Source organism: Perca fluviatilis, chromosome 1, assembly GCF_010015445.1.
Source record: "Perca fluviatilis chromosome 1, GENO_Pfluv_1.0, whole genome shotgun sequence".
Lineage (NCBI taxonomy): Eukaryota > Metazoa > Chordata > Actinopteri > Perciformes > Percidae > Perca > Perca fluviatilis.
The window spans coordinates 12,126,444-12,152,569 of NC_053112.1; the positions used below are offsets into that span (position 1 = coordinate 12,126,444).

A 26,126-nucleotide genomic window follows, 5' to 3' on the forward strand; every position below is an offset into this window, starting at 1 on the left:
TTGATTAAACGTCTGTTTGCTTTCACATCTCTTCCTTTCAGCTTCATCAGCTGCATATGTAATCAGACTACAGCGCTCTACTGGCCCCTGCTGGTCAGCATCAGTAAGGTCACAAAGTTCTCAAAACCCCCCCTCAATATTCAAAGCATGTTCAGAAGATGTGACATGAATCCTTCTCATATTGAAACTTATTTGTAGAATCCACATCCCACTTATATCAGATGTGTAAATTATCTCTATATCAGATGTGTAAATTATCTCTATATCATCTGCTTCTTTTTTATCTAGATGCCCTCTTTCATTATTGGCAGAGACTTAATGAGGGGAATCAATGGAGCTTTAACTGGATTCACCTCTTTGTTGTATTTCATGAACAGAGTGAGTCCCTGTTAGATTGTATATTGAGAGTGCAAATTACATCATGGGCAAGCAGATACAGTTCCATTTTAAGGGGACCCAGTGGAAACCCTTACCCTTCGCAGCGTCTTGCTTTACGCCTATGTATTTTTTATTTTTATTTTTTATTTTTTTGTATCTGTCTCCATCAGCCTACTACACCCAAGCAAGCAAACAAGCTGTACTAATCAACTTTAACAGAGCTGGGAGAAAATATTTTTTTTACATTTGAAGGAATTGCCTCAAAATTGCATAATATAATTTCAGTGGAGATTTCTGTGGGCACTTCTTTGATTTTAATTTCTTCCTCTCAGTCTGATAGGGGTGGAGGTGGTGAAATGGTACGGCCATCAGGCTGTAGGATGTGCTCTCCTGCTGCTATTTATTGTTGGGGAAAGTCTTTTAGTTTCATTTGAGCAGATGGGAGAAAATGGGAGCTTTTCTTCTCCGCAGCCACATTTTATGATTTATACTGAAAACGTGTGTTTTTGCATCCAATGTTTGCACAGTACAACTTATACACTTACAGTGGCACTCATAAGTTTATGAACCCATGTTAAAGTTGACCAAAAAGAGGAATACTTGATAATAATTGATCTTAATGCCTTAATTAAAAAGATTAGGAAAAATCCAAACTTTAAGGACACCAATTTTCTTTGTGAATGAATAATGTATCACAAATAAATAAATGTTCTTCCTTCGAATACAGGGGGCATAAGTAAGTACACCCCTATATTAAATTCCCATCGAGGCAGGCAGATTTTTATTTCTAAAGGCCAGTTATTTCATGGATCCAGGATACTATGCATCCTGATAAAGTTCCCTTGGCCTTTGGAATTAAAATAGCCCCACATCATCACATAGCCTCCACCATATAGAGATTGGCATGGTTTTATTTCAGTTAACCTAATAGCTGGTATGATTTGCATTGAGAGATGATTTTATGGAAAGTACCCCATTCCAATCTCTAGTAAACTGTCTGTACACTTACAAAGTTCTCAATGCTTCAGTTTACATGTAGGGACCCTCATTATGCTACTGTGGAAGTGTGGTGCTATTTTGAGCCTTGTTAGTGGTATAGAAATAGTGATTTCTTTATACTATACCCTCTGCCCCGACGACTAGTGTTATAAGCTAATTTGTTTGCGCTAAAACTCGTCACATTTGATTAGCGTGAAAACATATCCCAGAGAACAGTCGACTCGGTACACGTGTTATTAACCCCTAATGACAAGCACTGCACTTTCACTATCCCATTCAGATTTATCCTGTCAGTTTAGGTATTGAACCAACGACCTCCTGGTTACAAGCTCACGTCTCTAACCTTTAAGCCACCACACAAGTGTTCCTGTAAAAAGTAATTTAGTAATCCTTAATCAGCTGATACCCAGATGATGTAGATTAAATAAAATAACTTCTACCATTCACCCTCCTGTCGTTTCAGGCACATCCCAGGGAGAGGAGTGACTTGGCTCTTGATACTTCGACAGTCGACTGCTGGTGACTGTTTGAAGAAACTGCAGAGAATAGTGAGCATGGCCTCAAAAATTATAGGGAAGCCACAAAAGCACTTAAGCGGTATTTATGAGGAACGCATTACAAACAAAGCTGAGAAGATTATTAGTGACCCCTCCCATCCATTACACAGCGAATTTGAACTCCTACCCTCAGGGAGGCGTTTCAGAGTACCAACAGCAAATAGAAACATCTTTAGGAAATCCTTCATCCCCAATGCTGTGAAGGTGCTAAATAACACTGGGAACTGTACTTAAGAATGGAATGTAGGGCGAGGCAGACTTCCGGGTTGCAGGTTTAATGCACAGCAAGCATTTTTTATTTTTACTAGGCTATATTTATCTATTTATTTACTTATTTACTTTTGTAAATGTAACCTTTGTAAAGTCACTTTTTATGAAATGTATTGTCCGTTGGGCCCGTCTTGCCGTCTGGGCTATGTACTGTTGTAATGTCCTGTCTCTCTTGTATTCTTGTATTCTTGGTGAAACCGAAGAAAAGTTTCACACCTTGTGGACAATAAAGTTTTTCATATTCGTATAATGTAGGCCTTCGTGTTAATATTTTTAGCAGTCTTTGGAGCAAAGTGCTTATTTTTGACCCAAAATAGACATTTGCTTGTGCTCGTTTCCCATTCCCTTTGATCACAGTCTCCAAGTGAGCACTGTGTTCCTGCCTGTATGGAAATCCATGTGTAACTGTGTTTGACAGTGAACGTCAGTGTAGTTGTGCTTGGCCTGGCTGATGCTCTGGCAGTAAACGCTGAGTGATATGAGCGGTTCAAACAGACTCTTAATAAGGTTTATCTGTGTTTTAAGCCCCCAACGTCACCTTCCATGCAGCGCTGCCTTCAAGGCACTAGGATAAGGCAATGGTTATGGTTAGGGTTAGGGTTAAAGGTCCCATGGCATGAAAATTTCACTTTATGAGGTTTTTTAACATTAATATGCGTTCCCCCAACCTGCCTATGGTCCCCCAGTGGCTAGAAATGGTGATAGGTGTAAACCGAGCCCTGGGTATCCTGCTCTGCCTTTGAGAAAATGAAAGCTCAGATGGGCCGATCTGGAATCTTCTCCTTATGAGGTCATAAGGAGCAAGGTTACCTCCCCTTTCTCTGCTTTGCCCGCCCAGAGAATTTGGCCCACCTATGAGAGAGAGACATCATGGCTTTTAAACGAGCAAAGTGGCAGTTGGTCAAGGCCACACCCCCACCCTCCACCTTGCCCCCGCCCCCCCCTCTCCTCCTCAATAGCCACAGACACAGAAATGGCACATCCTAAAGAAAGCTTGTTGTGGGACTGGCTCAAGTGGCTGTAATTCTGCACCAAGGCTGAATTTCGGGAAAGAGACTTCAGATACAGTATTAGGGGACCACTAAGGCCTATATAAAAGAGACTTCAGATCCAGTATTAGGGGACCACTAAGGTCTATATAAAAGAGACTTCAGATACAGTATTAGGGGACCACTAAGGTCTATATAAAAGCATCCAAACAGCACCATGTCATGGGACCTTTAAGGTTAGGGTTAGGGTTAGGTGCCTTGAAGTCAACGGTCGCAGCACTGCCTGGAAGGAGACGTTAGGGGCTTAAAACACCATTGAGCCTAAATAAGTCCTCATCTGTCAGACATGTGTTGCTTGATTGGTAGATAGCTCAGTGACCTGTTTAAAAAAAGTGGGATAATCTATTACACAAATCGTCTGCACTCAAGAGTCAGAAAGTCCTAATTATTCCTCTCTCATGCTCTTTAGTTTTCCCCATCCTCCCCCTGTCACTCCCTCCAAATTTCCACTTCCATTTCTTTAAATTATTTTCTCTGCTCCTTATCATTCTCTCTCTCTCTCTCTCTCTCTCTCTCTCTCTCTCTCTCTCTCTCTCTCTCTGTCTCTCAATTTAATAATCAACAGCTACTCCAACAAGAGTTCAAATCACCCAAACAAATCATTGGCATTCAGTCCAGTCAAACAGGCAGTTCTGCAAGGCAAAATGCTTCCAAAAGTTGCGATTGTCCGTCTTTGTTGGTGCAAAAGTGAAAACTAAAACTGTCACGTTGTGAGTGTTCTGCCTATGTTCTGTTTCCTGTTTTGTTTTGAAGTCTTTCTTTTCTCCCTAGTCTTGTCTGGTTATACTTCCTGTCTTGTGTTTGATTGTTCTGCCCCCTGCCCTGATGTGTTCCAACTGGTGTATCACCCGTCCCTTGTTAGTGTCCGTTACCTTGTGTATTTACTCTCTGTGTTTCCCTTGTCTTTTGTCCGATTATTACGTTACGTTCTGTGTGCATCTGTTGCTGTGTTCCTTGTGGTTTTGATGGCCTTAGTGTTGTGCGTGCTTGTTGGGATTACTTTTGTGTTTGCTTGCCTGCCAACCTCTGGATACGTATTTGTTTTTGTAAGTGTTTGTCATTAAATTCTATTATCCGAGTTTAACTGCATTTGGGTCCAAGCTTCATCGATCTGTGACAAAAACAAAAACTTTTAAAAACGCAAACTATTAAGTCTAGTGGATTTTCATTCACATGCAATTGAAAGAAACAGGTTTTTTTTTTTTAAAGGATTTAAAGACTGACAATGTTCTAGATTGTTCTTATTGTTGACAGATCCAATTACAAGACCAAATCCAACAATGACTTGATTCTTAAAACAAGTATTGTCAGTAGTGTCAAAGTCTGAAATAGCCTAGCTTATTCCTCTGTGCCATAGAGCTTCATTGTTCCAAAACTATTTTGTGCGTGTGTGTGTGTGTGTGTGTGTGTGTGTGTGTGTGTGTGTGTGTGTGTCGTCCAGATGGGATGAATATGCATGGTTTTCGATTAGCAGGACACACATTGGAGCTGTTGACATGGTGAGGAGCATTTTATGCTGATTGACCCATCAAATGAACTGATATACATCATTTTTCTTTTCAAAAAATGGCAAACTTTAATGAAAGTTCGGCTAAGAATTTGAAATCTAAAGAACAAAATGTCACCTTGAGTTTGTTTATTATATTTTAGAGAAATTTGAGTTAACTTCGTAAACACAGGGTCTATTCCTTCTCTGGTGGTTACTGAAAGGAAGTCAGAGAAATATAAAAAGAAGTGAGTAAAGCAGGTGTATGCATGTCTGGATAAGGGAAAGGGAATACATTAACAACTGACTTTACCACACTTCTTCAAATGATACCAAAGTTTATGGAGGTGGCAAAAGTAAAAATTTTAAATAGTAAAAATATAGATCAAATAATACCTTTTTATTAATTTCCTTTGAAATAGTCACACATACAGTATATAAGGTATACAGTATGAGGCATACAAAAGCGAGGTATTCATTCTAGTTATACTTCCTGTTATAAGTCATGGGTTCAACTTTTAGTGATATAACTCTTTAAAAAAAAAAAAAAAAACTCTCCCTCTGATCAAACAACCGATAGAGGCGGTTTCTGAGCAGCTAGAGGATGGGCTGAGCAAATAAAAAGAGGAATGATGAGAGACTCCACAGCAGTTAGTAAACGGAGAAGAGAACAGGTGCGTCAAAGGTAGGACACTCTGCTGCTCAGCTCATGTATCTGTGGCCAAAAGACCTCCAATTATCTAAAACGGACTCTTGTTTTGCACAATAGGGGTCTCTGTTGTTCTTTCCAGTATCGTTTTCAAATTTGGGGTACGTTTGAGATTATTTCAATTATTGTAAAAAGTGCATATATTTAAAATGTGTGCGTAATTGGTTCTTTGGCTTCATTAGTGTCGTGCCAATTTGAAATCCACTAAAATGATTTTATTCTCCTATTCAGACATTTGCATCTTGTCGAGGGTTCAATGTGGCTGCTCATTTGTATTGATGATAAAATAAATGGTGAGTCAGTTTGTTTGTCTGTTGTTAAGATGAACTGGATTGTAGCTGCGGTCGCTGTGTGTGTCTTTGTGCCCAGCACCCACTGTCAGTCAAGTCCAATCGGTAGGTATTGTAACTTTTTGGTTTCATCTATAATCTACATTGACTCTTTGGGTTAACGTTGCGTCTCTTTGTAGATTGTTTGTCATGAATGAGAATAAATGCGTTTCTTTTTCTTCCCCTCCAGCCTGGTGTTATCATGAGCCAAACTGCAGTGAGTATAATCTCCATTTATCTCTAATTGGCCACATTATCATGTTAACATCTTCACCGCTGCTGCTCTGCAGCTAACCTACATAAAGTCTTGTTTCTATTTATAGATGACACGACTTGGCCAACCATTGCTGCTGCACATTGCAACGGCAGCCGGCAGTCGCCCATTAACATCGTCTCAGCATCTGCCCAAATTGACTCCAGTCTGACTGCATTCACCTTTTGGAACTACAGCAGCAAATCCACCATGACAACGATCAAAAACACTGGCAACACAGGTGAGGACTGGGTTGTGAACATAAACCCTATTAAATGGTGTCAGATGCTTTACTTGTATTTGGTTATGGACGAAGAAAGTATTGAGCTTTTGAATAATTTCCTTTTTTTAAGTTATAATTTTCTTGAGACTTCAAAATACCATTCTGGGATGTTAGGGGGTTTTGACTTAATGGTCCATTCTGTTTTTCCAACCTCTTCCAGTCAAAGTCTACCTCGGCTACGGTGTGAGGATTTCAGGAGGAGGTCTGTCCGAGGACTACGACAGCCTGCAGTTCCACTTGCACTGGGGCAATGGCACCTCTGTCCCCGGCTCCGAGCACACCGTGGATGGCAAGCGCTATCCCATGGAGGTAGTCATCGTTTCATGATAAGCTTTACGTTAGTTTTGCCGTTATTAAATTCATATTAAACTATTTGGTAATTACTTTATAAAACAGCCTGCTACTTACAGGGTAATTACCTGACACCTACAGTGTAATATCGTCGTGAGAATACAGATATAAATACTTAATGGATCCTACTGGTACTTAACCCTCCTGTTGTCCTCGGGTCAAATTTAAACCATTTTAAAAAAAGTTTCTATATCAGAAGTTTGGGTTTCTTTCAACCAAATTGATCAACCAAACAATGACGTGGATGGTTCCACACAAGAAAAATAAATGATCAGTTTTCTACTTTGGAATTTGAATTTGGGTGTTTTATTCAATTTGATAGCATTTGAAAAATAACCGATAAAATGTTGAAAAAAGTGACAAAAATGTCAAAAGCTTCAAAATTTGGGGAAAAAAACACACAAAATCAAAAAAAACAAAAAATCACCAAAAACATCAGAAAAAGTGACAAAAAAAACAATTGCCCAAAATGTTGAAAAAAAAGTTTGAATTTCAAATTTCGACCCAGAAAAACAAAAAGAAAAGTTGCTTTGTTGCACCTGTTAGGGCGGGACATAAACATCATTCTTATTGGTAAATGAAGATTTGTGACCTAATAAATTCCCATCAAAGCTCTGGCCCACCTTCAACATGAGCAGAGGTCTAATCATCCAGAACAACTCAAAACAACTTCAGAGGCTGTACTGTACTTACATGTAGGACTTACTGTAAGTATTATAAAGTCTTACCAAATATTTGTTCTTTACTTGACTCCCCCAGTTACACATTGTAAACAGCAAGGCATCCTATAATCGGAACACAACTCAGGCTCTTGCGGACTCTACAGGATTTGCTGCTCTTGGTTTCTTGATTGAGGTGAGAAAAGATGCATTTCAAGGTTTTGTAACACCAAAATACTTTTAATTTGTCAATCTCAAATCTCATTGCTCTATGTATCATCCACTTCTTTACCTCAGTAAGTAAAATGTCAAATGCTACTTTAATTTCTGTTCCTTGGAGCTGTTGGGCTGCATAATTTAGGATGTTCTCTTTAGTTTAATGTGTGACTCCACCGTTTAATTATTTAAGCCTCACTGTCCCATAGAGCATTTGTTCCAAACGATTGAGCCTAATGACAATGTGTGCAATTTACAGGAAATGTCGGGTAATGCAACTGGCCAACCTGCAAGCTGGCACACCTTGAGCTCCTACCTGACAAACATCTCAAACAGCGGTAAGGAGATACTTGACTCTTTTCTTGTGGAGAAGTTGATCCAATGTGTTTGAATAAAATGTGTATTGGGTGCCCTGGTTGCTCACCTGGTTGAGCGTGCGCCCCATATACTAAGGCCTTTAACGCAGTGGCCCAGGTTCGAGTCCGACCTGCAGCCATTGCCCCCCTCTCTCTCCCCTTTCCTTTCTTCAAGCTATCCCATCGAATAAAGGTCAGGCAATACCCCAAAAGAAATCTTTAAAAAAAATTGTAAAAGTTCCCGTCTCTTCAGAGTTCATGTTTCTGTCCTCAGGCAAAAATGTTACAGTGGCACCTGGAATTTCACTGGATGATCTCCTGACTGGGGTGGATCGCACCAAGTATTACCGCTACCTTGGCTCCTTGACCACCCCCCTTTGCAACGAGGCTGTGGTTTGGACTGTGTTTAAGGACACAATAAAAGTCAGCAAAGACGTGGTGAGTTTTTTTTTTTTTTCTTTTTTTTCCTGGTGTGTCTTTAAGTACAACGGCCAGGACCGGTCAGCACAACTCTAACAGTGCTTCACATCTCGTTTCCAGATTGACCTCTTCAGCCAAACGGTACGCCTCTCAAACAGCACATCACCTTTTATGCTCAATGTCTACAGAGACATCCAGTCAGCGCAACATGTCACAACACAGGCTGCCAGCTCGACCTCCAAAGCGTGCTACTCTCTGGCTCTGGTGGCTCTGAGCCTGGTTCTTGGGAGGAGTTAGGGCCATGAAAGGTGGTGGTGTCTCAGCAACTTATGGTGTTGCTGGTAAATCTCTTTGCAATGAAAATACACCATTTTGCCATCATTTGTCCTCTCCCCCTTCATGTGGTTTGTCTGACTTTAGCAGTGTCCACATTGTTAATACATAAAGTGTGCAATGAACTACTCATTCTTAGTCCCCTAAATTCAGAATGTAGAATTCAGTGTACACATAAGATCACAACCAAGCAACACTGAGCCCGCCACAAGTACTTCCAATATAGCTCTATGCATTAATGTCAACATGTGATGATGGCTGCCTCGCTCTGATGTGGTAGTCCATCATAATGTTTCTGTAAACAATTATTTATTCATTATTAGAGTTTTAATTGGTTGTATGCATGATTGCAGCTCTTGCTTAATAGATTTATGTTAGACTTTGATTCACACAAGAATTTAGAATGTTGTATTGAGAAGTGAAGCACAGCTCATTGTCTGTTTCTGCACTACCAAAGCTGCATTCAGGTGCCTGAAAAAAGATATGCACATGCACTAAGTTCACTCTGTAGTAATGGGAGTTTAGAATTCTGTCAATGTCATTTTGAGCGCGCAAGTATTAAGTTGCATTACAATCTGCCGGCATGCATCTGTCTAGAGAATTACAACTCAAGTCTGTACAAATAAATGGTGCAGAATAGGATTTCATTTTCAATTAGATTTTTGTATTTTTATATTCCCTTATTTTGGACCCTGATTGGCTTTTGTTTTTGTCCTCATCAGTGCAGATACTGTTAGCAGGTGAAATGTAGCCATGTTGTAGAATGTTGGAAAATTGTGGAAAATTTCTAGTGAGTAAACTTTTTTTTCTTTTCTTTTTAAATGGCATTATGTAACCGCATCAAATGTAATCCCTATTGTTGCACCTGGACTGAACTTGAACCTGACACTTGAGGCGGGGTTATGAGAGGATATATAATCCCAAAACAATAGATGGCATAAAAGCCTGTTTTACTTATCGAACAAGGTGTACTTCTTGGTGTTTTTTTTTTTTTTTTTTCTTCATTAGAATTTTAGTGTCAGTTAACGCTAATCATCAAACTAGAACATTCCTTGATAGAGGGATTTTTCCATGAGGATCTGGTCATGCGTTAGAGTTCAGAAGTTCAGATGTAGCATGATCAAATTTTAATTCTAAGTCACTTATATTCTTTATAAGTGACGTCTGTGAGGATGCAAATGTTTCTCATTCCTCAGCAACTTGGAGCTTATCTAGACATTTCCCACTTGAACAAAATAAATACTCCTATGCAACCTGTAACTCACTTGAATGACTTGAATGTGCTTCAAACCATAGATTTGATGGTTAACTTGATGACAATTAATTTATTCTGTGTTAAAAACAAAAAAAAGATGAAGGCCTTTGAAGTAAGCATGCACAATTTTTCACGTCATTGTGACGTTTGACGCAAAGTAACTCATTGTCATATTTAAATGTTAAATCAAGTTTTCAGTACTCATTATGCATCACTTTACTTGTTCCAGGAGTTTCCTGTAACAGCAGAGCTGCTAGTTCTTATAGCAATCCATCTTAACCAGTGAGTCAGAAGACAGATGTGAACCAACACCGAGGAACAATAGATACTCTCGTTCAACAGGCTAAACGACAATTTTAGTATCACTGTACTTCTGACCTGCTGTAACTCTCGGATTCAATGTCACTAAGAATAGTACTTCATGTCTCAGATGTGGTGTTTCTAATGAAGATACCAGTTATTTGTCTAGGTTGGGTACAGGGCTGTAACTGGAGATCAACATGTACTCTATTATCAAGATTTATCATGGCATGTGAGTCTTGAATAACGCTGCTTCTAAAGGTGTTGAGATCAAGAGATCATTTTCAGATACACCGCAAGAGGAAAGTAATATTAAGAACTCTTTTTACTGTTATTTTCTAATAGTCACTTAAAAATTGTCCATACATACCAATGCATTATAGGAACTACATTTGGCCTAACCTGAGAAAAAAAAACATTACATTTGAATCGAAATCCCTAAACTCTACTACCTTTAAGAATGATTTACTGCATTACAGCTGCAGAGCTCCCCCTCAAAAGGATCACAGTGATGGATTCAAATAGAAATTTAAATAATAAAGTACAAGAATAACATAATTGTTTGTAACATGATATTAATTAAATCAGTGTAAAATAACTAAAATATGAAGAAAATGAAACTTGAATGTGTAAAGATGTCACAATGGCTACTTCTGTGCAGTAATTCTACACTTTTTTAGTCCTCAATATATCTCATAACGTAACGGTTGCATTAATACTGTCAAGAAAATAAAATCAGCTTGATCACCAATGAAAAGGTAATCATTCACGTGTCAGTGAGTGAAAACCAGTAACATGTACAACATCAAACTCAAAAATATCAAAATGGGGCAACAAAAAAACCCACAACCCAGTCTGAAAGTATAATTTACCGTATTTCTGTTTGTACTGTACAGTTGCACTTCAGTACGTTTGTGTGGCCAGTGGTTGTGTAGAGTCTCATTATGAGATAGCAGCCTGCATGCCGGATTTCTGTGTTGAATTTCCATGTGTTATCCTGTACAGGCTCTGTAATCCAAATACTTTGGGAAATGGAGGGGGTGGAATTCTATAGCAGGATGGCAGAAGGACGCAAAATGTAGACCGTGTCCGAAATCATTCACCCCTTCACTACTCACTATATCGTGGGCTAATAGTGAGTGGTAAGTGATTTCGGACACGAGCGGACTATTTTCATGGGTCAGCAATATGTTCTGAAATGGGTAAAGTGTTTGCAGTGACACTGACCTTATGCTAAAGTATCAGGTGGATATTTAACATTTCATGACATAATGTGTCATTTGAAACCAGCTTGTGGCTTGTAATGTACTGTGAGTATAATGATGTCAAGAGCCTCTATTACCCTCCAGTGGAACAACAGAAGTAGCACATAAACAGCCACTTGGTTTCAAACTAATTCCATCCATCTATTCTCTAACAAATGCATGAATTACCAATATAACAGAGATCAGGAAGAGCCAGCTGCCTCTTAGAAATGGTGATGGCGCATTCAAGTCACAGAGGCACTCCTTTGGGGATTGAGGACGGGAGGTTGCAGGCAGAGGAGCTGGACATCTGAGCCAGTCTACGGCGATGGATTTAGGAGTGACGACAGCTTGGTTCAGTCCTCCGTTCTGCAGCACCCAGTAAAGGTTGTCCTTGAAGAAGTAGGCATCTCCTAAAGAGCAGCAGCAGCAGCAGCAGGATAATACTGATTTCTAATTTAAGATCAGTTCTTTTTCCATTGCTTGAACACTTCATACCTTCCATACCAAAATGCCATCACCCTTAAAAAAATCATTGTAGTGAATAATTGTCATATGCACATTTAAGGAGGTTTCTTCCCCAACAAAAGATGCAAAAGAGAAGGGAAGAGCAAATTATGCCTAGGCTACATGTGTGCTGACTCAGATATAATTAGAAAAGCCGATTTACAGAAGAATAAATAGTTGAAAGCAATACAGAATGCCTGAGAGCCTTACTGAAATATATTCCATTATGTTTTTATATTTGGATTGTAATCTATGTTTCCATTTACATAAAGATATTTCCAGCATATTGATTCAGAAAAGAAATAGGTGCATAAAAGTTCACCAGAATGCAGGAAATGAAGTGTTTAATGCTCAAAATTTGCTGGGGGTGGACCCCCAGATCACCGCATCATAAGTCTCCAAACAAATCTGGAAACAGAACCTTAGCCTTTGGGTTGCCAGGCCAGTTATGATTAGGCCAAATGTTGGTGCCATCTAACTTACTTCTACAAACTGGAAGCTAAAATGAACATACACCGGCTATTAACGAGCTGAGCAAGCCAATCACAGTTTTGCATTGCATTCAGTTTATTTAAATGTGTCCGGGCTAAGCCCCGAACCTCCTCAAGTCCTAGAAACGCCCCTGGATACCATCATCATAGATTGAATATATACAGTATATACAGTATAAACAGGGATGTCCAAATAAAGTTTTTCAGGCCCTGATCCGAGCCCTAAAATATTTGACTATCCCTTACCTATATTTTATTAAAATATTGATTAAACATGCATCCGACCCACTGAAGTAACAACTGTAGACTACAAAATCTGACCTGGCTTATCTTTCATGGGTTACATAATCCACATACTGAAGGTCCTGGTTCAAAACTATTTATTAAGCTCAAACTATTGATATGATATAAAAAAATGTTTCCCTAAAACTAACGTGACGTGATCTGCTAGAGAGAGAGGAAGTCTTTTCTTTGAATGCGTAATTTTACAAAGCTGCTTGCTGATGTGAGGCTGTGGTTTAACCTGTTCAAAACACACTTGTGTACCCATAGCCATAATGCATCATGGGTTTCTTGTTTGGATGAGTGAGGAGCAATTACTGTGTTTAAAAAGCAGAGTGATGGATTGCATAGTTAAATGATCTACCATGTAGCCAATAATGCAAATAGTTGATCAATCTGATGTCATTAGGGCCCACTGGTCATCCAAATGATCGTCCAGCTCATTAGAAATGGAAGAATTTGAGAGTTTTTAATACATTTGATTTTGACTGGTGAGATTTTTCATTCGGTCATGCCTCTTTCTGGAGCGCAGCTGATTTCCTGGGCACAGTGCTGTCACATTTATGAATGTTAAGAAGGAATTTGTAGTGCCTAGACGTATTGTTGGTCTGGCTTCAAATCCTGGTAGGATATTTTTTGTCTTTTCAGAATTTCAATTTTAGTCAAGGAGTTTTTAAAAGCAATATCTTTCCTTTGGTCCTTCCTCTCACTCCCTACGCCTCTTCAGACTTGGTCAGAGGTTTGGGAGAAGCGAGAGGAACAGAGTTAGGTAAAGTAAACAGAATGAAATGTGATGTTTGCTCACAGAATATTTTCCGCATATCTCTGTCTCTCTCTGTTGTCAAATACATCGAGCTCCCTTCCCTTTTCCATTTGCACTCACTCACTCTCCAGAGTTTGAAATCTCTCAACACCTAAAAGATGCAACTGTCACAGAGTGTTAACGCACACAGAAGGCACACAGTCACGCACACCAAACACAGTTAATGCTGAATGGCAGCTCTGCATTGAGCCATATACAGTGTTGGGAAGGATACTTTCAAAACGTATTCCGTTACAGAATACAGAATACATGCCCAAAAATGTAATTTGTAACGTATTCCGTTACGTCACTCAATCTGAGTAATGTATTCTGAATACTTGGATTACTTCAGGATTACTTCCACATTGAATTGCATGTTATAAGAGTAGGAATGCGGCCATCACATACAGCTTACTCAACAGGCCTACTCTGGTGTGTTCTTCTGTTCCAACTGGCTGAATGTGTACCTGAAAAAACAGATAGATTTTTGTATTTGTAGTCCCGAACTGCACACTACAAAAATGTAACCGCAGTCTAAGCTACCACGAGTTAGCTAGCATGTCAAACAGGGCTAGTCAGTCTTTCAACGGCTCTGGGGCTAGTAAATCAGCACGTAGGAGAATGTAAATCAACTATAAAATAGGGCTGTGCAATTAATCTAAATTTAATCGTGATTATGATTTTGGCTCCTAATGATCACAAAAATAGAATAATCGAGAAAAACAATTATTTAGCTCATTACGTTTTACAAGTAAACTTATTTTCTCTTGTGTTCTGAATGAAAAAATAAAGTTTAAAGGTCCCATGGCATGACAATTTCACTTTATGAGGTTTTTTAAAATTAATATGAGCCTTGTGAGACCGTCCTGATCTCGCGAGCTCCAGTTTTCCACTCGCAGATCAGTCTGGCATCTTGAGATAAAGAAAATTTGGAGCCGCTCGCCAAACGACCAGGTCAATCAGCGTTGGTTTTGAGGTGGGTTAGGTGGTGATAGACAGATGGTTTATCCAATCAGCTAACCAGTATTTTCAGACAGCGGTCCGGGAACCTGAAATGGTGTCTTTTATTCCTAAATTCTCGTTACACAAACGGCAAATATCCTTTACCGACATGTTGCTTGCTTGCTAAGCTAACAAGCTATGCTTTGCCTGCAGCAGCAGGGGTAGCCTGGCTTGTGGTTATATTTTCATACGCATCGTGGATCTGATTGGTTGATTTGGCCCGTCTATCACCAACATAGGTGATAGACAGATGGTTCATCCAATCAGCTAACCAGTATTTTCGCCCCTTCCCAAAAGTTCTCCAACGGAAAGTTCCCAGATGGATATGCTGAGCAAATGTGAAGCAATCCATCTGGCAGAGTCAGGTTAATGAGTTCCCCCAGCTTGCCTGGTCCCCCAGTAGCTAGAAATGGTGATAGGTGTAAACCGAGCCCTGGGTATCCTGCTCTGCCTTTGAGAAAATGAAAGCTCAGATGGGCCGATCTGGAATCTTCCCTTTATGACATCATAAGTGGAAAGGTTACCTCCCCTTTCTCTGCTTTGCCCACCCAGGGAATTTGGCCCGCCCATGAGAAAAAGAGAGACATCATGGCTTTCAAACGAGCGAAGCATGGCAGTTGGTCAAGGCCACACCCCCACCTTGCCCCCATTTAAAGTTACAGACACAGAAATGGCACATCCTGAGGAAAGCTCATTGTGGGACCGGCTCTAGTGGCTGTATTTCTGCAGGCTGAATTTCGGGAAAGAGACTTCAGATACAGTATTAGGGACCACTAAGGCATATATGAAAGCATCCAAAAAGCATGTCTTAGGACCTTTAAATAGGAAAAGTATTGAGACAAATTTCTTTTGATTTATTTAACTTTTTAAAGTTAAAGTTTTTTTAAGTTCAATAATTGCAACATAAAACATGAAATTATCGTGATTTCAATATTGACCGAAATAATTGTGATTATATTTTTTTCCATAATCGTGCGGCCCAACTATACAATAACAACATGACCAGTAAAACTACAGCAGACGACTACCCCTGGCTAATAAAAAAAGAAAAACTTTATATATATTGAGTTAATTTGTACTGTGATATTTGCATAAAATCAGTGAATATTCAACAAGGCCCTGCCTACTTTTGAAGAGCATTCTGCTCTGCCTCCGCCCCTCGAGTGCCAATAGGTTCACATTTTCACGAAAGTGTTTGCAAGTGAGACTAAATAATGGATATCGCTGAAAACATCCCCAGTTTATGTGTAATACATGTCCGTTTAAGCATTATTCACACAAATACGACACATACTGTATGAACGGAAAAACGAAACAACGCACTAGAGAACTAGCTGGGTTCGAACCTTGGATGTCATGGACAAAAAAGTTAAGAAAGCAGCTTCTACATCGTTTAGACCACTACACTACACACCAATATATTCACTAATTCTCTGCAAATATCAGCAAGTAACATGATCACCAGCTAAATTGGCACACCCATCTCCATCTCCATCTACCTCTATCAGTGATCACGCAAATAGCTAATTTTTTTGTTTTCATATTGGGGCTTCTGGGATATGCATGGAGTTGCCTTCATTTATTCAGAGAGTGAATAAACTCGTGAAACAGAGAAGTATCGACAATGTAACCAACTATTTAAAATTGCAACTGTAACGGAATACAGTTACTCATAATTTGTATTCTGAATATGTAACGTCGGTACATGTATTCCGTTACTCCCCAACACTGGCCATATATGACTCCTTTCCACCAGTTCAAACTGAGTTTTATGGGCTCTGTCATGAAGCTAGATGGGATATTAAATGGGCTCAGGCCATCAAACACAGTCAACAGGGTGCACACACACACACACACACACACACACACACACACACACACACACACACACACACACACACACACACACACACACACACACACAGGACAATAATTCAATAGTTACACCTGTACCTGTTATGTTTTTCCACGTGCTGCATAATAGGCTGCATAACAAAAGATGCACGTACAGCTGTAGGTCACCTTGGCAACAGCTATCAAGAGGCAAATTATTCTTTTGGCATTGTAAAAGAAAGTAACACACACATATAAACATCTATGAGGGTACATGGAGACCATTCATAAATCCTCTCGCGGTGGAAGTGATTGCTTCCCTTTTTTGTTGTTTGCTTTTTTTTTTCACATCACCTTTGCTTTTTCAGCCCTGTCTCAGGATCCAACCCCCCACCGAACAGCACACTGAGCTGATCTGAGCATTCATATCTGGCCGACGACTGACTGTAAATATCAGAGGGACGGGCGGAGTGTTGGTGGTGGCAGGTTTTGCTTGCATTGCCACTGGCTGCATCTCTGCATCCTCTCACCTCCGACACTTTCTGTTTCTGTCTGTCACTCTTCCTGTCTAGTCTGTCTTTATAACGTGTTTTTCTTTTTCTCAAGGTGCTGACACCCCAATGTGCAGCTCACACGATCCCCGTCGGCCTTTTTGAATCAGTGTTGGTAAGAACGATCATTCTGATTGGCTGTTCAGCTTGAGCGAATCAGTGCAGGAGAAGAAGAACAAATGAAGGAAAGCAAATACAATGAACATAGATTATACACCTGAAAAATACTCAGGACTTATTTACAACAACAACACCGACAAAGAAAGATACTGACACTGATATTCTAGGAGGCTTGACATACAATACATCTCACCTCAAACTGGTGTTGGAGGCTTTACTTGTCTTCTTAAAAAATGTGTGCTGATGTGGGCTTATAATGTTTGTGATATTTAACTTATATTAATTAACTTGGTGTGACTAAGTGCTAGGACTGGGCATCGTTCAAAATCTTTCGATGCGGTGCCAATTTCGATACCTCAGTTTCGATGCCGGTTCCTTAACTTTTATTTTCCACCTTAATTGTGAATCAAAACTGTTATGTGTTTTAGTGTTTTAGGTTACGTTTTAGGGTTCACCGGGGACTTTAAGTCCTTACACGCAAGTATGCTACATTAATATAGGCTCACAGACGCTTTTGGAACCGAAATTTGGCACCGAAAGATAAATAATTTTTTGTTACTCGATAGGATCGGAGTATTTCGGTCGGTGCCATAAAAGTATTGACGTTTCGGTGCCCAGCCCTACTAAGTGCCTGTCCTGCCAATCAAAAAATACATATCTTGCTCAAAGTAGTAATACCTGAGGTCCAATGAAATCCAAATGACTCTGATGTCTGCAAAAAAAAAAAGACAATAACCATAATTCATGCCGGGTAAAGTCACACTGTATCAGTGAGCCTGGGCAAAGTTTGTGTCTAAGAGGAACTTACTTGGTTGTAAAGAAAACAAAAAAGACAATAACCATAATTCATGCCTGGTAAAGTCACACTGCATCTGTGAGCCTGGGCAAAGTTTGTGTCTAAGAGGAACTTACTTGGTTGTAAAAAAAAAAAAGACAATTACCATAATTCATGCCTGGTAAAGTCACACTGTATCTGTGAGCCTGGGCAAAGTTCGTGTCTAAGAGGAACTTATTTGGTTGTAAAAAAAAAATCTTTAGCTTCAATACTCTTTCTAACAGTCTGCTGCCATCATGTGGCAAACATAATGACTACAGCTAGATTGAACCCTTAAAGGTCCCATGGCATGAACATTTCACTTGATGAGGTTTTTTAACATTAACATGAGTTCCCCCAGCCTGCCTATGGTCCCCCAGTGTCTAGAAATGGTGATAGGTGTAAACCGAGCCCTGGGTATCCTGCTCTGCCTTTGAGAAAATGAAAGCTCAGATGGGCCGATCTGGAATCTTCTCCTTATGAGGTCATAGGCAAGCTACAGACACAGAAATGGCACATGGCACAGGAAAGCTCATTTTGGGACTGGCTCTAGTGGCTGTAATTCTGCACCAAGGATGAATTTCGGGAAAGAAACTTCAGATACAGTATTAGGGGACCACTAAGGCCTATATAAGAGCATCCAAAAAGCAGCATGTCATAGGACCTTTAAGTTTGACATTCAAAGGCCCCACCACAGGTAAAAATGACTCCACCTCCACAATTTACTGTAGGCCTATAGATAGCTCAATTGCGATTGGAAATATGTAACAGTTCCTGCAGCAGATATGTTTCTCAGAGATTCCACATATTCTGCCACGTTCAATGCATTTTTCAACAGGAATGAGCTGCTATAGGCCTTTATTGGCTTTATGGGGGCTTTATTCAGTCACATTTAAATACATGTTAAAGATGCAGTAGGTAAGTCTTATAAAACTAACTTTCTGTCATATTTGCTGAAACTGACCCTGTGTTCCAGTAGAACTACATGAATTATGTAAAAAAAAAAAAAAGACAGCTCCTCTGGCACCTCCTACAGCCTGTAGTGCCATTGGCAAAATTCCACCGCTCCCGGTTGATTTTCTCCAATCAGGGCCACAGGGGTGGTCTATCTGCCTGTCAATCACTGCTCAGGCACACGCATATATAGCGTTCTCCCCTCTCCCCTCCCCACGCACAAGCTGCAGAAAGGTTTTCCAAAACTCCGTGAATAATGGAGTGGTTTTTCAGAGGTGGCGTGGCTGCAGGATTTTAAAGATCTGAAGAACGATGCAGATGTAGCCACATTTCCTCTCAACAGGTAACATAATTACCATGAATAATTTATCTTTCACTTGGTTATTAGTAGTCAAAAGTCCACAAAGCTACGTTGGTGAGGATGATAGTAACGTTAGCACAGTGGTCGGTCTGATGTGATGCTGAAATGGCTAACGGTAGCCTGCTAGTTAGCATCGTTTTACTGTTTTGTGAGTAAAGTTAACATTGTGTTAGTGTTTAGTTATTGAAAATGTTGTCTGTCTGACATGCTGGCAGTTCTGTCAAACTCCGTTGTGTGGGAGGGGCTTAGGAGACGGTTTGGGCTGCAGCAAAAAGGGAGGAGGGACTGAGAAGTTGTCGATGTTCAAATTTGTTAGCAAAGTCCAGGGTCCTCACAATCTTACCTACTGCAGCTTTAATGTGCACACAAATCACTAGACAGCAGCTCCACCCAAGCAAAGACGTTCAGCAAACCACAAATGAAATGTCACCTATACGGAAGGAATGTTTAGTATGAACCACATCATCATTACAAGGCAAACCCAATGACTAAACTTAACTAAACTTCCTGTTTTGGACAGCAATGAGCTTGATTGAAGGAACGGATATAATCCCAGTGCTTGTGTTGCAGTCCTTGGCTATGTTTGATTCAGAAAAATAAAGTTACATCTTTACTTGCTTCTTAGTATAAATGTATAACACTAAAGTACACTCTGGTTAACTGTAGGGGTGTGTGTTTTTTGGTAAGTAAGCCACATCATTTACAAAAAAAAAAAGAAAGAAAGATACAAGCTTAGCATTATCAGATTTGTCTCAACTTTCATTTTGGTAAGTTAATGGTTAAGTAAAAGTTGTACTTTGCCTGCCCGAGATGTTCTTAAACTCACCTAATTTAAGCTTAATATGCCACCGTTTGTTGAAATAGGGCTTATCACGGTCTACCCTGGCTGTAGATAGGTGGGCCAATACATTTTTTGTCTCAGTGCAAGTAATTAGGTTGTTCTTTTGTCTTTTGTTGGCTCACTTTTACTCACAACATGCTAACCGGCAACATAGGATTCCATTCACTACGCTAAGCTAACTAGCGGTGGCGCTGCCGGTGTTGCACCGGACTAAAACAATGCATGCACAAAAAATGTGTTGGCCCACCTATCTCCAGCTAGGAGAGACCGTGATAAGCCCTATTTCAACAAATGGTGGCATATCCCTTTAATGCTAACATCTGTTAGCATTCTATCTTAAGTATACGGCTCCATGTAAACACAACTGTTGGTATTCTAAATATTAAGCTCTTTCTGGAGCCTTTAGCTGTTTCCAGTTTGACATAATAAGTCAATATGAAGTTGACAGTTGAAGATAACCTTTTTGAAAAAAAATTTAGGTATACTTTAAAAGTAAGCTTTTAAAGCATCCTTAAGGCAGCAGTGAGGGTTGTTAACTGCTCAACTGCTGCAGTTTGTGAACCTGTGCACTGTATATTTAACAGTTAATAACAACCATGCAGCTAGTTTAGACTTAAACATTGCTTTTACTTCATATAGTATTTGTTCCCATACATGTGTATGTGTGTCTATTTCAGTTTGAGCATGTGTGTGAGTGGTCAGCAGCGACAGAAAGTGTGTTTCAGTGGCTGCTGCAGTGTGAGTGTGCTTCCGGTGAACCGGCAGCAGGGGTTTGTCACTTCTCTTCTTCATGAACAGTACGATTTCAACTCTGCTGGGAGAGCAGCACATACACGGTGAGTAAAAACAATGTTTCCTTCTTTCCAATGGGGCACAAAACGGCAACAGACGGTCGTTTTGAATCACGGTTTGTTGTCCTGCTGTTTTCTGAGCTGTCGAGACAGACTTTCTTCCCACGGCGCTGAAGGTGCAACAAAGTGGATCCGATTGCACTTGACCATGAAAGGTCCAGGTGAAGCTTGTGAGAGCTTATTGATTTCATCTGTCATAACCATTCGTTTAATGTGCGTAAAAAAGACAAACTAAGGAGAGAAGACATGGTAAAGCTCTTCTTTGTGGTGCTTTTTGACTTCACATATTAGGAATGACAGAAAATGCTTGCATCAGTGTCAGCCCTTTGACACCTTTTTAAATGTGGTCAGTTTTACAGCCTCCTAAAATGCATCTGAGTCAAACTGCATCTAGACATCAAAGTTAAATTTGGTTGAGTTGGTTTAGATGTCTCAGTTACATATATTACCTGTCATGCCTGTATTTCAACATGTTGTAAGGACCTGCTTCACATTCAGACAGTGGTTTTATATATATATATATACACAAACAGACCTCTTAAAAACTTTCACTTTTAATGCAAATGTTACTGGGTTGTTTGTGTACTGCTATAAGAGTTGAAAGTAAGAAAAAAGGGTTGCACACTCTGACTCCACATGCATTTCTCTATTTATTGTGATGACAAAATTGTTGGGCTGAACTTTGTCAGAATAAATAGAGAAATGTATATGGAGCCAGACTGTGAGCCTATTTTTTTGTTGTTGCTTACTTTCAAGTCTGCATCCAGTGATCAGCACCTCACGACTGCTTTAGTTCTTTTTCTATATCATATAATGCTGTGGGAGTGTCAGCTCATTGGCTATATTACAAGGTAAACAAAACTAGAAATGTACTACTTGAAATTGAACAGTTTTAGCATTCGTAAACCTACACATTTAACGTCTTCATACCTCTCCCCCTTTCTATTAGCTCCTTAACCATGGAGGCTACAGCCAAGTACGACTATGAAGCTGCAGCTGGCGATGAACTCAGCTTCAAAAAGGGAGAGCGACTGAAGGCAAGGAGCATACACACACATGCTGCACAAAACGCTCGCACAAAACACCCCTTCACTTCCACTGTACCTAGTTCCTACTTTTTGTTTTCGACAACATAGTATACGCCCTTCAAGTTATGAATAGCTCTCAATAGGCAAATCATTCAAATTACAGTCTGTTGTTGGTGCCGGCAGTATTTTCATGTAAATTATTGTCACGTACAAGATTGGACACTCAGTACATTCATGCAGCCAGTGTGAGAGCAATGGTATTTGCATCATTGTGTCCAATGTTCTCTGCGGGGCCTTTTTTTTTTCCACAGTTTGTGCAGCAGGTTAGATAATGTGTTGTGAAACTGCATCCTGCTGCTCTAATACAAGTTAATTTCCTAATATCACAGGACAGTCATTGCAAGGGGATCGTTATGTCTTTTGGGGTTTTCTTGACACAACAGTCACAAAGTGTAAAAACAACAAAATAGCAAAGGCGAGGAGACAGTACATATTTATGTTTTAACACCATAATACCAGTTAAAGTATAGTAACAATAATCAGTCTTCCTCTTAAGTTACAGTGACGTGTATGGACATGATTCACCCTGAATCAGTAGGGCAATCAATTAACAGTTTAATGAGACTTATTAGGACATATGCATTTAAAACAAAAATGCATAAAGACTAATTCTAGTCTTTTCATTTCAGGTGTCCAACAAACACATTGTGTCTTACATTCAAATGCGTACTGGTACGGAATACAGTAAAGAAATGCAACAATGGCATCAACATAAAACAGAAAAATTTAAATGCAAGAAGAAACCACTCAGCCTCCGAGAGACTATAATGCACTAATGAACTAGATCTGTTTTTTGTAGGTCAAGATAAAAAGAAAAATGACACCTCATGACTTTTAAAGTCTAATAAAAAAAAAAAATCTATCTGTATAATGGTCCTATGAACAGATCAGCTGGTGTCTAAACTCTCTCTCTCTCTCTCTCTTTATATATATATATATATATATATATATATATATATATATATATATATATATATATATATATATATATATATATATATATATATATATATATATAAAGAGAGAGAAAGATACACGTATCTCACAAAAGTGAGTACACCCCTCACATTTTAGTAAATATTTCATTATATCTTTTAATGGGACAACACTGAAGAAATTACACTTGGCATGGTTTTGTCGGTTAGCCTAATAGCTGGTTTGATTTGCATTGAGAGATGATCTTATGGAAAGTACCCCATGCCAATCTGTAGGTATGGTGAAGGGCATGTGATGGCTATTTTAATTCCAAAGGCCAAGGGAACTTTATTAGGATGCATAGTATCCTGGATCCATGAAATAACTGGCCTTTAAAAATAAAAATCTGCCTGCCTCTATGGGAATTTGTGGTGTATAGTGCAATTTTATTTTAAATGTTCTGCCATATGAAGTGCCATAACATTTGTTCTGCAAAATCTTAAACAATGTAATCAAAGCAAATACAAAATGTATGCTTATTGCCACTGCCAGGGCATTCATGTTATCCTGTTTGAGATATATATATATATATATATATATATATATATATATTTATTATGGTTACTCAGTGATGTCCAGTAAAAGAAAAGTATTGAGTTCTGATTTTAAACTCAGAATTCTGAGAAAAAAGTCAGAATTATCAGACTTTCTTCTCCAAACTCTAACTTTTTTCTTTTTTTTTTAAACTTCAAATTAAAAAAAATGTAGACTTAAAGAATTCTTTTTTTTTCACATGTGGCCCTAATCCTCTTCTGTAATTGTGTCCCAATGTGTCAGATTCTGAAGACCACTGGAAACTGGTACAAAGCAGAACTCCATGGATTAGAGGGATGTGTCCCCAAAAACTTCATCAACATTGACTTGCCCAGGTAAAACTCACATAGAGTCAAAACGAAGGGAAAAATGAACAACTAAGAGCATCTGTCTCCACAGTAAATAGATTAAGAGTGGGAAGACAGTCATCACATCACACTAAAAAAATAATAAATACAGCTTGTCTTGAGTATGAAAGAATGTCATTCCTTTTATACCTTGGTTTATCTTTGCATTGTATTGAACCTATAATAAAAGTAATAATCTTTGTTTTATACGTGATCTACATACTTAAATGTTTTTCAACTTAGTATTCACGTTCATGCCTCCTTTCCTTTTCCTATCGATCTCCCACACTTTCTCCCATGAATATTTGATCAGTTCTCCTCCCTTCATCACCACCATGGCTTTTCTACTGTCTGAACTTACTATTCCCCTGAAACCTCTGTCATTTTCTGCCTCTCTCCTCCATGACTCCAGCTGGTACCAGGAGGACTGCAGTCGCAGTGATGCCGAAGAGAAGCTGATGCAACAGCCTGTGGGGGCCTTCCTCATACGGGGTAGCCAAAACGTAGCTCAGGGTGACTTCTCCGTCTCTGTCAGGTGCATTTTGTGTATGTCTATATGTGCATATAAAGCCAGCAAGAGCCAAATGTGGTTACTATTTTCTATTCTATTTTAGATTTGTGATTTATCTATGTGGTAAGTGACTGCTAACTGCTACAAAGGTGGCTTTTACTGTTTTGTTTGATGCCCAAATATACGTACATTTTCAGTACATTGCAGCCAAATCTGATATTGTGCTGCTGTTCCAAAGAGACTAGTATTAGTATGTGCTAGGCCTATCTAGTTTTAGTTTTTTTTTTTTCTGCTTGCAACACATCTTTTTTTGCAATAAAACTTTTTCTCAACAAAACATTTTTGAGCTTAGCTCGTAATATCATGGGATGCTTTAATTCGATTTTTTTTTTTACCACTCAAAGGGGGACACATATGATGGTGCTTGACCATTTAGAGCTTTGTAGGTCAGGAGGAGGATTTTAAATTCGATCCTAGATTTCACCAATGCAGAGAAGCTAGTACAGGAGAAATATGATCTCTTCTCTTAGTTCTCGTCAGAACACGCGCTGCAGCATTCTGGATCAGCTGGAGCGTCTTAAGGGACTTATTTCAGCAACCTGATAGTAAGGAATTGCAGTAGTGTAGTCTAGAAGTAACGAATGCATGGACTAGTTTTTCAGCATCATTTTGAGACAGGATATTCCTAATTTTGGCAATGTTACGAAGATGGAAAAAGGCTGTTCTTGAGGTTTGTTTTAAGTGGGCATTGAAGGATATATCCTGATCAAAAATAACTCCTGAAGTCAATTCTTCCCTGCCTTTTTCCCCAGTGGCTGTTTGTTTTGTTTTCTTTATTCAAGCTGAATTGAACAGTGTCTGGTTAGATTTCCTGACCTATGTTAATGTCATTTAGACCCTCAGCCTTTCAGAATTGTCTTTTCTAATATATACCTTAATTACATAATGCTAATGGGAATATTAATGAAATTGTAAGATAAATAATTAAGGGATTCAGGAAATATTGAATAGTTCTCACACTAAAACAGTTAAATGAACTGTTTTTGCTCTCATCATCACACCCCTACACCTGTGGGTTCATTTTGAGTCTTAAACCCATAACACGGCAACACTGTGTCCTGTTCCACCCAGTTTTAATCTGTCCACAAGCTCACCTGCTGTTTTATTGCCCACCAGTAGGAGGGGCTGTTGTTATGGTAACAGTGAAATGCACCTTAGATATCTAAGTAATTCCCCCTGCTGCATGTAATAAAGGGAAGTTAAAGCTGCTGTAGGTAAGATTGTGAAGATCCAGGACTTTGCTAACAAATTTGAACATCGACAACTTCTCAGTCCCTCCCCCCTTTCTGCTGCAGCCCAAACCGTCTCCTAAGCCCCTCCCACACAACGGAGTGTGACAGAACTGCCGGCATGTCAGACAACATGTTCAATAACTAAACACTAACACAACGTTAACTTTACTCACCAACAGTAAAACGATGCTAACTAGCAGGCTACTGTTAGCCATTTCAGCATCATATTTCAATTTCAATTCAATTCAATTTCAATTTTATTTATAGTATCAAATCATAACAGAGTTATCTCGAGACACTTTACATATAGAGTAGGTCTAGACCACACTCTATAAATTCCAAAACCCCAACAATTACAGTAATTCCCTCAAGAGCAAGCATTAGCAGTGGCTATTGCGACAGTGGCAAGGAAAAACTCCCTTTTAGGCAGAAACCTCGGCATATCAGACCATTACTATCGTTCCGTTACTATCATCTTCACCAACGTAGCTTTGTGGACTTTTGACTACTAATAACCAAGTGA

At 39.3% G+C, this 26,126-nt stretch overlaps 2 protein-coding genes across 3 annotated transcripts in view; both read left to right on the forward strand.

Annotated features, from left to right (window-relative positions):
- The first annotated feature begins 5,400 nt into the window (after nucleotides 1-5,400).
- Nucleotides 5,401-9,898, forward strand: LOC120573162 (carbonic anhydrase 4-like). Of its 2 annotated transcripts, XM_039822715.1 has the most exons (10): nucleotides 5,410-5,424; nucleotides 5,509-5,549; nucleotides 5,771-5,843; nucleotides 5,968-5,994; nucleotides 6,101-6,271; nucleotides 6,474-6,622; nucleotides 7,424-7,519; nucleotides 7,799-7,877; nucleotides 8,170-8,333; nucleotides 8,436-9,898. In XM_039822715.1, the coding sequence occupies exons 3-10, from the start codon at nucleotides 5,771-5,773 to the stop codon at nucleotides 8,610-8,612; spliced, it is 936 nt and encodes a 311-aa protein (XP_039678649.1). In that variant the 5' UTR covers nucleotides 5,410-5,424; nucleotides 5,509-5,549; the 3' UTR covers nucleotides 8,613-9,898. The 2 variants fall into 2 exon arrangements, with proteins under 2 accessions (XP_039678727.1, XP_039678649.1); XM_039822793.1 differs by lacking the exon at nucleotides 5,509-5,549 and having other exon boundaries at nucleotides 5,401-5,424.
- A 10,922-nt stretch (nucleotides 9,899-20,820) lies between these two features.
- Nucleotides 20,821-26,126, forward strand: part of grap2b (GRB2 related adaptor protein 2b) — a 9,117-nt gene continuing 3,811 nt past the window's right edge. The window contains exons 1-4 of the mRNA XM_039815965.1: nucleotides 20,821-20,841; nucleotides 21,806-21,893; nucleotides 23,697-23,788; nucleotides 24,213-24,335. Of these exons, the coding sequence (XP_039671899.1) occupies nucleotides 21,816-21,893; nucleotides 23,697-23,788; nucleotides 24,213-24,335 (293 nt within the window). The 5' untranslated portion in view covers nucleotides 20,821-20,841; nucleotides 21,806-21,815. The remainder of the gene's footprint in view (nucleotides 20,842-21,805; nucleotides 21,894-23,696; nucleotides 23,789-24,212; nucleotides 24,336-26,126) is intronic.

What these genes read in the sequence shown, in the direction of transcription:
- LOC120573162 (XM_039822793.1), top strand. Translation starts at nt 5,771, where the DNA reads ATGAACTGGATTGTAGCTGCGGTCGCTGTGTGTGTCTTTGTGCCCAGC. An exon ending in CTGTCAGTCAAGTCCAATCG is followed by an intron (nt 5,844 to 5,967) that starts GTAGGTATTGTA and finishes CTTCCCCTCCAG; the next exon opens with CCTGGTGTTATCATGAGCCA. An exon ending in TTATCATGAGCCAAACTGCA is followed by an intron (nt 5,995 to 6,100) that starts GTGAGTATAATC and finishes TTCTATTTATAG; the next exon opens with ATGACACGACTTGGCCAACC.